We start from the raw sequence: 12,536 nt of genomic DNA, 5'->3' as shown, positions 1-12,536 counted from the left end.
TACAAAGCAAATTTAGTGAAGTTTGATTTCATGTAATTTTGACAAAAATTCACAAATTCACGAAACAGGTAAGTAACTAATAATTTTTTATTTTCCTATCTATTTCATCTTAAAACCCAAGTTTAGGTCATTATAATAATTATTATTATTACATAATATATTTAATTATGCAGTTAGAGCACACATATAAACATAAATTATTTACATAATTATGTAATATTTTAGATAATTATATTCAGAAAATTATATTTCTTTATGTCTAATTTATTTATTGAGTTATTCGACTCACAAAATTCTTCACGAGAAGTATCCTTTAAAATTATATTATAAAGAGAAAAATGTTATTCAAACAGAATTGATGTCTACGGATCATTAAAAGGTCAAGGTTAAATTTAGTTAAATTGAAAGATAATTTTAACAAAAATTATTTATGTTAAATAAAAATATAATTAAAATTTTTTAAAATTAAATTATTTTAAGGGGTTACATTACTCTGATGTATTAAACAATGCTTTTGGAATTTTTTTCGACACTATTAATAAAGCAACAAAAATATGGTTTTGAGAGTTTATTGTACATGTCATAAGGTATACAAAAAGATTTTTTTTCTTTAGGATACAAAATGGCGTGACAGACCACCTGAAACTACTTTTTTTAACTGGCTTACCTTATGAAATGTACAAACTCTCAAAGCTATATTTTTGTTGCTTTATTAATAGCAAAAAAAATTCTCCCAAAAAGCCTCAAAGCCTCAATTTTCAACAGGTCAGGGTGCCGTAATCCCTTAAATAATATAGCAATTATAATATGAATTATAAAATAAAAAAATATTTTTTTAAATTTTAAATTAAGTTTTAAAAAAGAACAAAGAAATATTTTTTATTTAGGAATGTATTTTTTATATTAGTTTTATGTAGATAAATTTTTAACTTGGCAAAAACATAAATAAATAAAAGTTTACATATTATTTAAAATCAATTAAAGCTAAAAATACTATTCAAACCAAACTTACTAAATTTCAAATCAACTTATTAGAATAAACTAATTTAATTTTATTATTTAACTTTTAATATTTTAGTTATTACCCAACCCAATAAAATATTAATTCAATCTCCATATTCCGTACCTCTAGCGAGGCTCTCTTCGTTGGATTGAGCACCAAAAATTTCTTAAGAAGATTTTCACAATCAGTAGACATATAAAACGGAATTCTATATTTCCCTCTTAATACCCTTTCCCTCAATTCCCTCAATGTCGAACCATCGAAAGGCAGTGAGCCGGATACCAATGTGTATAGGATTACACCTAACGACCATACGTCTACTTCCGGACCATCGTATTTTTTTCCTGTAAATAACACATTGCATAAATAAATTTTAAGCTCACTTCAAGTATACTTATACGAGCCATTTCAGGGAAATACCTTGAAATAGTTCCGGCGCGGCATACGGCGGCGAACCACAAAATGTGTCTAACTTGTTACCGGGTGTGAATTCATTGCTAAAACCGAAATCGGCAATCTTTATGTTCATTTCACTATCGAGCAACAGATTTTCGGCTTTCAAGTCTCTGTGAATGATCTTCTTTTGATGGCAGTATTGCACAGCAGAAACGATCTGCCTGAACTTCGCTCTCGCCTCTTTCTCCTTCATCCGTCCATGTAAGACCAGGTAGTCAAAGACTTCGCCGCCACTGGCATACTCCATTACCAGATACAGTGTCTTTTCAGTCTCGATAACTTGGAATAATTTCACTATGTTTGGATGGTCAAGCATCTTCATTATCCTGACTTCTCGGAACAGCTGTAATTGATCAGACTTATCAGCACATGAATCACATACATTTAAGAGATGCATATGTAATTTTAAGTTTTTTTCTATTATATAAGTATGATAATATGACATGACACAAACGATGAGTTTTTTCTTTCAAAAATATTCATACGCAAAATAAATTAATATAATTAAAATAGTGATTTGTATGTTACAATAATCAATTTAAAATAACGGTAAGTTACTCTATTAAGAGGCACGGTAGTGGCTCGCACCAAGTGAACACGCAGCGCGAGCCCGACCGTAACCTATGTGAACTTGGCACTCAACTTTCATAAAAAAAATTTTTTTAATACGCATTCGATTGTACCCGGTTTGTACCACTTTTTGTTTGGTTTGTACCTCAAAGGAGTAAAAGTTACAGGGATTTAAAAAATCGTCAGCACCCCACTTTGAGATACAGTAATCTATCAAGTGCCATTCAATTAAGTATCGTTTGTACCTGTTTGTACCATTGTCGGTTTCGTTTGTACCCCTAAAGGGGTGATTGTACCAAATTTAAAATATGGGTTGGTGCTATCTTCGCCAATTTTGAAGATAAAACAAGTAATACTTTCCATAATTTAGAAAATATTTCTTATTTGAAATAAATATTATTCATTTTCTATAAAATATGTTATTGGTACTATTCGAATGAATATTTATTTGAGTTAAGCATTCTTTTCTGCAAGTGCATAGGTTTCCCGCAGGGGACCACTTATCGGGGCGGCCGGCACCGCCAAGCTCTTCCGCGGGTACAGCGAAAACTTAAAAAAAATATTTTTTATGAAAGTCGGATGCCAAGTTCACATAGGTCCGACCGTGCTCTTTACGCGTATTACGTACGGTGATATTAAAGGGATATTCTCGTTTTTCTTAAAAAAATCTTTTATTCCTTTATATTTTTTAATAGTTTGAACTGAGAGAGAGAGAGAGAGAGAGAGAGAGAGAGAGAGAGAGTGTGTGTGTGTGTGTGTGTGTGTGTAAGTATAAAATAGTAATATAAAATACTTGAAAAATTTTAAACAATTTTTAAAAAAATAATTTTTATTTTTCAAAATTATAATTAGTTTTATTCCGATTGAATCAAAATTGTTAAGAAAAATGTTCCTCCCCAAATTAAAATAAAATTCCAATTTTTTGATAAAAAAGTCTTAAAGAAGTGAAATATTCTTTTTTTACAATTTTATCGTTTTTACAAAAATCAATTTTTTAACTTAGTTAGAGATCGGACCAGACCTGCATTTATAGATTAAACATTTCTTTTAATTTTTTGTTTGAGATAATTTATGCATCTTGAATCGTGGCAATAGAGAACTGATATTTTTTGACACGCCTATACAGATGTGCAAATAATTACAAAAAATATCTTTTCTAATGTTTAAAAAAATTATATATAAAGAACATTCAAATATAAAGAGTAGAAAGAATAAATAAACCAAGTGTTTAAATTTATAACTTTTTCCAATATAATTTTTTAAAAAGGATATGAAAACGAGAATATCCCATCAAAATGATACAATTTATATTTTAACAATTTTTATTCTTACATTCGTTATTTTGCTTTATTGATCTTTTGTTTTAAAAAATTCATATATAAAGAAATATAAACGTTACCTTTTGAAGACTACCGGGATTTAATTGTGTCTTATCGATGATCTTGATAGCTACTTCCTTCCCTGTCGGAACATGCTTCGCAAGCTTCACCTTGGCGAAGTTGCCCTTGCCAATGGTCTTTAGTAATTTGTACTTGCCGATGTGAGGTTCCTCGGAGGTTCGACTCCTCGAGGAAAGCCGACCTCCGCTACTCGACACCCCTACGCCATCTCCCGTCTGTAACACACAAAAGTCACAATCGATGAGCAAATAAAATCAAATAAATTGTAGATAATATTATCGTCAAATCTCTGAACGCAGAACACTTTTGTAAAAAATCAGATACAGCGGGGCCTTTCTGTCAAACGCATAGGTATTTCATTTACGAAATGAATTCGTAAAATAAATTACAGATCAAAAATGTTTTTATTCTCATTGTGAGAATATATCTCCGTATAATTACGATATCAATTATATAATTAGAAATTAAAATACTAGAACAAATTTTAAATATTAAAATTATTAAAGAAAACACATACTATATATAAACATATTATTTAATTCTTAATAAAATAAAGCTAGTAAAACAGCAGGATGTTACTGCGCGATTACGAGATAGGCAAGTAGGGAACGTTTAATTAAATTAAAAGTTCAGCCAAGCTTACGCAATATAATCCTTAATTTAAATTCAATAAGTTGGAAAGATTATTTCGAGCCCTATATGTATACCGTGTGCGTTAATTTATTTCGAGAAACGCGCGGGAGAACGCCGCGCAAAGTTGCGTCGTAAATAGCCAACTATTTCAGAAACTCGGGTCGCGCGCATCTTTGCGCGAATTTAAAGTCGGAATACAAGTACGAGAAATACGGGGCAAACGCTCGTTAAAGAGCGCTCGGCGCGCCGCATAGCAAAGAATCTCGCGGATCTCTCTCCTTCCTCGTGCATTTATTTACGCTCGGACACGGGCGTGTGCGCACACTTGACACTTTCAGGCACAGTTGCGGCAGCGGCCATTGCCAATGGAATTAAAGCTCGTTAAAGTGCACCAGATACAGATTGTTCCGAATAAAACACGCCGCGCTCTCCCTCGCGTATTAATCGCGCGAGAACAATCGTTGTGTGTCACGAAGCGCGATTTTTTTTCCGTTATCGCCATGTCTCTGTAATAAAAGAAAAGGAAAGAAGAAACAACCGACAAAGAATCGACGTGTGACAAGATTATTTATGAAAAAGTCGAAGCATTTAAATGCGCTGCGCTCGCGTCCAGTCAGGCACCGCGCCTTTGAATTGTAAGAGGAATTAAAGATTTGAAATAAAAGCTGCACGGAAAAACCAATTTTGTTAAGCAGATATACGATATTGTATCGTTTCTCTTTATAAAAATTTAAGTAGAGATACGAATTTAGATACAGTAGACCTAAAAATAATTTTTTTTTCATTTTTAATATTCAAACTAGTTGTTCAAATTTTTTACAGTAATGCTGCTCATCATGTTACATAATTATTTAGACGATCCAAGAAAAAATTATTTTCAAATTTATGTCTAGTGACAGAAATTTTAAGATGCTTCAGTAAAATGATTCTTTTTCCGCATGTGTACTACCTATTTACGATAACATAAAAATATATTATTCCTGCGCATGTACATTAAAAAACAGATAAGAGGATAAAGTACATAAAAACAGCATCAAACATTAATGTTAATCATATTAAAACTTTATGAATATTTTTTATTTAACAATTATTGTTTCATATATAAGCAAGAAATTATATTTAGCATGAAGTATTGATAATCTTGCTTACATATAATTTAATCTTCTTCAAAGAATTTAATAATCTTAAATTTCAGCAAAAAAATTTTTATTTCAATATTTGAATAGTCATTTAAAAAGAGCACTATAATTGTTTTAAGAATAATAATAAAAATTTTAACTTTTGGTTTAAAAATATTATTGTTTCCTATCCAATATTTTTTTCTTTCAACATAAAAATTATTATTAAACAATAAGAACATATTTTTCTTAATAAAATTAGGAAAAATTTCTTTGTATAAGAATTATGTCTGTTTACGTTAATCATTTTATTTTAATACTTAATATTTTGGAAATCAATTGATTTAAATATCTTAAAATATTTTCAAAAAATAGAAATTTATTTTTGTGAAAAATAACCACAAACAGAAAAAAAATTGAATAAAGATCTAAAAATAATTATGAAGAATGTTGACGTAATGAGCAATGCTCTAAAAAAGTTTTGACATTTTAACAAGCAACTTGAAAGTCTCACGTAATTATTTTGATGGCCCGATATATATTCAAAATTTTTTTCAAAGAGGGTGGTATTATTAATTTTGTACATTTTTAATGTTGCTATTGATTAAGATAAAATATGATTATTTTTTTAGGAAAAGAAATGTTTAAAAATTTTCAAAAAACCACGGAAAGGCCTCCTGAAAGAAATATTTTATGTGATAAAAAATTTATTCAGAGTCAAAAGTAAAGTTAAATTTTATAATTAAAAATGGAAAAAATAAACAAAAGATTTCGGGAAGTAGAGTTAAATCCCCATTTCGCAGGATTTCGGTATTACCCGCAGGAGGCCACGCGTGACCATCTTGCGCGGGTTGGTGGCGGCCGCAACCTTAGAGGCCGCCAGTTTGACCTCTCGTGAATCCCAGTAGCGGGACGCTCAATAGGTGATGGATCCGACGACAGTAGACCGCTTCCTCGTGCTCGCATGCGCGCGATTTAAACGGTCAGCAGATGTCTTTTCACCGATATCGCGAGAACACGCAGAAAAAAGTTTAACACGGCAGAATATATTTATCTTAACGCGCGATCTCTGCGCGCCATTTCGCGATTCTTCGTTCTTCTCCTCGTCACTATCGTTCCGTTTCGTGTGTCGACACGATTTTTATTTTAGAATTGTGCAACTCTTTTTTTCACGATTTCGTTCGATTGGATTAATCTAATTTTCGATTCTTTTCCGACAAGGACGACCGACCGTCGTGATTTTCCACGATCGGGTATCGCAGCTCCCATGGTCGATCGTTTTGGAAGGTCGAACGATGAGTCAATTTGCGTGGCGTATCACCACGCTGCTTCATTTTATATCGGGAAATATATACATGGTGTTGTATAAAAGCCACTGCTGTATTTCAATGATAAACCGATTGTTATGTCGCCACTGTCTGTCACTTTAGGTGAACACTTCGATCTCCGACTACTGGAAACGAATGAGTGTATAATCCGCTCCTGTGTGCTATCCGCGATTTAAAGAGACGCTGCTCTTTGAGTTTCGATACCGTTTGAATTACATATTCCTTCGATTGATAAATCTCTCTTCGTTTTTATCGCGCGAATTGCTTATAAAATACACGATACAATTCTACAAACTCCACTCCGCCCGATATACTTCATTAGGCACACTTTGTACTGATATTGATTGATGTTGACTTGCAAATCGAGATTCCCCGACGATATTTGTATTTCGATTAGAGTGGCTTGCATCTTTCGGATTTGATGTTTTCAGAAACTTTTGAGAAACTTAATTTCAATGTAACTAACTTAAATGTACATGCATATATATATATATATATATATATATATATATGTATACATCGTTCCGGATATTTATCAATCAATTCAAAATCCGGTCGCAATCGAGCTTAAGGATGTCAGAGTGAAGGCGTGTCACATTTATGTTACTTTTACAGACGTCACCGACTACACTAATCGCTATCTCATCAGTCTTTGGTCAACGATAACGAGGTAGAACGTCGGTGACACCATCTCTCGCCATCAGCACACTCCACATCTAACATCGAGCCGTCACCGACGATAGTTCATTGATAATTAATCAAAACACAAATTAGTGACACACGTTATCTAACAGCTTTGGGAGACTTGCAGAAATTACTATCGGCTCCGACAGAAGCCTTCAATATCACATTGGATGTTCCACGATGAGTTCTCCATGATATCCACTTCCGCGAAGGATCTTCGGACTTATGTCAAGGCCAAAGGCCATGCCATTGTTTGCAAATTTTTTTTCGTTTGCTTATTACAATTGTCAAACACCGCTTTATCATGTTCCACAAAATAGAAAGCGAGAGAGAAAGAGAGAGGAAATAAAAGACTAAAAAGCGACGAAAAGGATGAGAGACTGAGAAACGCGAGACTGCTGGACTGAGATCGTCATCGACGTCGACGATGACCGTACGGGACTACTGCCTTCTCCTTTTCCACCCTCGAAACGAGCCACCCTCGGAGAAGAGACCGGAGGGATGCGAAGGCAGAATCAATACACAGCGCCGCCGCCACCCCCGGTGGAAACGTGCGAGTGAACCACCCTTGAATGTCTAGTCTCAACGTCGCCCACCCTCTCTGTCACCTCACCTCCCTCCTTGATCTACGAAAGAACGCATGCGTCGTGAAAAGTGGGAATCACCGATACACGGTCGTCATTCCGTGTTCTTTTAGAAGGTTTCAGACTGGTCAGCTGATCGGACTGAGTGTCCCGAAGCGCAAGCGTTAACATATTTCACGAAGGGAAACACTCAAAATTTTTAACCCGAGCTGTAAGAAAAATGGCCGCCTTTGGAATATCAAAAATGTAGAAAAGACTTATCTATATTATTTATTTATTAGTATTTCAGAATATAAAAGAAGAAAAAAGAAGAAAATAACGTATCGTTTTAGTACGGAAGGAAAAAAATTTAACTTTCTACTCTTTCTAGAAGAAGATATCGACTGCGCTAATTCCAAGATATCGATATGTATGTACATCCTGATGATGACGCACACATCTGTGGGATGTAAAGAGTAGGATGCCACATCTTCACCTTTATCGTCCTCCTACCTAGCAACGAGTTTTCGCCTCGCCAAGCGCTCGAATCAACTACCACTATGAACACCGACAAGATTATCGGAACATAGACCACCGCTATGTAAGAGACTGATAAGTTTATTAAACTGTCATTAAACAATAGCCTACATCATTGACTTTTATTCAATTTTAATATGGAGAACGAGCTAAAAAACACTTTTAAGTTTACTTAAACGTTATATATTTATATATAGCAAGAAAAAAATAAGGTACAAAAAACTTCCAAAATGTTATTTGCGTCGTTTTAAATCATGACGATACTGTATGTTTATTTGAGTATGACTGCATGCGATAGATAAGAATAAATCAAATTGGGACAGTATCGGTTTTAATATCAGTGATTATAGAAGGCCAAATCGCTCAAACAACAAACTTATGTTTTATTTTCGCGCTTGTAACAGCGTTTATTCCTTTTCTCGTCGTTCTTCTCTGAGAAGAGGACGCTCAGTGTGAAGAGGATAAAGTCGAAGTTTCTGAAAGAGGCAACAAGCAAGAGAGCACGTCCCATCAGTTGATCAATCGACCGAGAAAGTAACGATGAGAGAAGAGTCGCGGACATCTACTCCACGCAAAAGGCGGATAAGAATAGATCCAAGTTGACGCGAAATCTTCTCCGGAAAATAGAACCGCATACATGTAAATTAGCAAGTAAATCGTGAGACTCTATTTAAGTATTACGTTAAATGAAAGAGCCAACAAAAGATCTCCACCTGATTGAACCTCTTTCTCTCTTCCGCTTATAATGTAATTTAAATCATTCAACGCATCTGTCGATTCAAATCCATCGATAAATTAATAATATTAATTAAGTATATTCTTTTTTTATATCTTAAAGTCTCTAAAGTTATTTATATTTATTAAGAGTTAATTAAAAGAATGTACATTGTAATAAATAACATATATTTTTGCAAAAACTTTTTATCTGCTTGTGTGTGTGTGTGTGTGTGTGTGTGTGTGTGTGTGTGTGTGTGTGTGTGCACACAAAATATAAAATATAATATTATTATAGTATATGTAATATATACTTATCATATTTTATTATATATTTCATATTTTACATACACATATAGTTTTGTATTATAATTGTACAGTATACTTTTAGATTGAATAATCGTCGGTTTCAATGAAACTTATAGACAATGCTTGTAAACGAAAATTGCTGATGTCGGATTTCTATAAAGATTACGATCTATGTGTCTCCATAAAACGAGAAAAATAGCAAATTGCGAGATACATGTCGTAAAACAAAACCAGTACTTTCATGGGGCGCATCTGAAATTTGTTTTATGGCTCGACACAAAAGTTCATATAGATGTAAAATAAATTTCTGTTCTAGATATACTGCCAAATTATCACCATATAATGTTAAACAATATTGAAAGTTCTTATTTTATATTAATATATGTAAGAGAAATTTGTTAAGAAAAAATTATCTTTTCCTACGATATCTTTGATATTTTCTCTCAGTTATTAGACAAACATGTTCAACACTTGCTTAAATAATTAGAAAATAAAATAATTAAAATATTCAACAATATATTTCTAAACTTGTACTTAAATTATGTCTTTAAGAAAGATAAACGTATTCTATTTGAATAATTTCGTTTTACGCCTCAAAATTTGCATGTATTTGTATAACAAATGATTTTTTAATAAGAAAAAGAGGAGAAACACTCTTACTGAAATTTCCGGAATATTTCAAATGCGTCCTGTATGCACGATTAATTAGCTTCGACAGGTTGCATGATCGTCATAATGTCCGAATGGTGGTTCGACGAAGCGGAGAAATCATCCGGATTATTTCAGGTTGAACGGATGAGCCGTGAACGAGTTACACGTGTGACGTAAGTGTGGAAGTGAATTTGCGTTGTCGCTCGTTTGCACTCAGTTCGTTAGCAAGGGTACCACATCGTCGATATATGGGCGATCGTAAAATCCGCGCGTCGTTTTTAACGTTTCTCCTTTATATGCTTGCGTTTGTAACTTTATTTAACTTTCTTAACACTTATAAAGTCTTATTCGACTCGTGACTTGAATTTATTCGATAAAATTACAACAGCGTAAATACCATACAGTCTAATTATTCTACGATAGACATCAAAAAGACATGATGTGATTCTTTTTTCTTTCTTTCTCCTTAAATCAGATAGAAATGACCTTATCAAGACAAGAGGCTCGATAACGTTTCCCCGATAACATTTTTGATGTAAATGATAAACGCAGCAATCGATCTATATATACGGTATATATACTTATTATATATCTACCTCCTTCTCGCTTTGAATACCCTTCTGCATGTCTGGCAGTGGTCTGACGAGCGGGATGGCGGCATTGTTATTCTGCTGTTGCGGCTGATGATGGCGCTGATGATCCTTCTTGGTAACTGTCGGCCGGACGATCGCGCGAGTTTGTGGCATCCTGGATTGCGCCCTTATCTCCGTTTCTTGCCCGCGCCGCGTATCCGATGCGGTCCTGGACAACTTAACGGTAGGCTTCTTCGGCGCGATGCCGGCGTTTCCGGTGGAATTCCGCGTCGCATCCCCACGGTGCAACAGCGAGGCCCTTTTTTCGTCGACGCACATCATTACGATTCATTTGTCATAATAATTTCTTCGTTCGACCGTTTAATGTTTTATGGAATCATGTATTGTGCGAGTGTGATGATCGTTAACAACGGACAGATATCCGTTATAATATGAGAATTTTATGTGGCAGCATGTGTTTATTGTGCGTGTATGTATATGTGTGTAATTTGAGTGCTAATGTGGATGATCATTAAGCGTGTGACAAGGAGAATATTGTACTATATATTAGGACAGATATATAAACTGAGCAAATATACATTATATTAAACACCTTTCTAATTGTCAATATTAAATCTCTATATCAAAATCTTTAATTAAAATATTGTTATGATAACATCCACTCAAAATAAACTGAAGAATAACATTTTGTTATCTGTTTATACATCGACACAGAAAGAAAAAGAGAGACAAAAGCAAAATTTATTTTCAATTGCGTCCATAATTCAGGAAATATTATCTTGATATTTTCATCAGAAACGAGATCGAACGTTAATTATTGATGTTATGCGTGATATTTGCTATTCGGTGACACCCGGTATATTTATTCATTGAAACATCTGTCGCCGCGATACGCACTACTCCCCTAATCTTTCTCCCAGTTAGGCGTGTAATGACCGACGTGCAATGGCGACGAGCCGACGGGAAATCGCAGAATGAATCGTTGCACGGTTGCGACATTGCGTAAACTAAATGCCAATTGTATCGAGGAAAGGGACATGCGCGTGGGTGTAAGCGGATAGCCAATTGTGTGAATCTGTACGGCAACGAGGATCACAGGCGGAGGCTGGACGATATCCTCAATTATCGCTAAGGCTATCGTTACCCTGTGAATGTGTTCCTAACGAATCGTGTGTGTGTGTGTGTGTGTGTGTGTGTGTGTTCTTAGATTGAAATATTGTGGTTCAAACTTTTTAATGATTTGATGATTAAAGGCCTTATGTTACTATACGTTACACGTATTCAATCGTAAAACATAATTTAGTAATAGAGAAGTAAGCTTATTACTTCTTATACTATGTTTTTTTTTTTTGTGCATTACTTAAATTATGCTTTATGGTTAGCTATGTGTGACATATAATGACGTAAGATGTACGCTACGGCAACGTATGCGTGGCGGTCCTAATATGCGAAGATCGAGATATGATCATGTAGGTGGATTAAATTTCACCATACAATCTTTTGAAACTTTATCAAGATAAAGATAAATTAGTTTCGAGATTCATCTTCAGAATTGACATTCGTATTACTTCACTCAATAAAAACGATTATCTCAAATCGATCGTATATCAAAACAAATAGGGATAAAAAATTACCAATGTTATAGATTTGAATTTTTTTCACATTGGCGTTACAGAATTAGAAATCCTTACACAAAAAGTTAAAAAATTATAAATAATGTCGGCATTACAATTTTTTTTCGTTCTTGAACTTAAGTCTTTCAGCAATTATCCTTGTGTAATTTAAATGTGTAAAAAATTTTTAATTCTATAAAGTTAATTCAAAGAAAATTTGAATTTATAATATCAATAATTCTGTCACGCCAGTATCTCCTTAAACATTTAATTTAATGGCTATTTTCTTTAATAAGAAATCTTTCAAAGCATCATTAAGACTATCTTCGATTTAAGAAGAATAAGGAGAAAAATGCAAGCTCAT

At 33.7% G+C, this 12,536-nt stretch overlaps 1 protein-coding gene and 1 long non-coding RNA gene across 17 annotated transcripts in view; one reads left to right on the top strand and one right to left on the bottom strand.

Moving 5' to 3' along the window:
• The window catches only part of LOC105837498 (serine/threonine-protein kinase MARK2), a 125,800-nt gene that overhangs the window by 24,970 nt on the left and 88,294 nt on the right, over nt 1–12,536 (bottom strand). For 10 of the 16 annotated variants that reach the window (XM_036284384.1, XM_036284381.1, XM_036284383.1 and 7 more), the window contains 4 exons: nt 10,563–10,857; nt 3,429–3,644; nt 1,424–1,802; nt 1,127–1,347 (listed from right to left, as the gene is read on the bottom strand). In XM_036284384.1, the coding sequence (XP_036140277.1) occupies nt 1,127–1,347; nt 1,424–1,802; nt 3,429–3,644; nt 10,563–10,857 (1,111 nt within the window). The remainder of the gene's footprint in view (nt 1–1,126; nt 1,348–1,423; nt 1,803–3,428; nt 3,645–10,562; nt 10,858–12,536) is intronic. The other 6 variants (XM_036284385.1, XM_036284386.1, XM_036284387.1 and 3 more) reach the window with 1 other exon arrangement.
• On the top strand, nt 7,868–9,131 carry LOC105837500. The gene is made up of 3 exons (XR_001139149.3): nt 7,868–8,022; nt 8,147–8,356; nt 8,697–9,131. It is a non-coding gene; the product is annotated as an uncharacterized LOC105837500 (long non-coding RNA).

This window comes from Monomorium pharaonis, chromosome 3, assembly GCF_013373865.1.
Source record: "Monomorium pharaonis isolate MP-MQ-018 chromosome 3, ASM1337386v2, whole genome shotgun sequence".
NCBI lineage: Eukaryota > Metazoa > Arthropoda > Insecta > Hymenoptera > Formicidae > Monomorium > Monomorium pharaonis.
The sequence above is the reverse complement of the archived record's forward strand: the minus strand, read 5'-3'. Positions and strand labels throughout refer to the sequence as shown.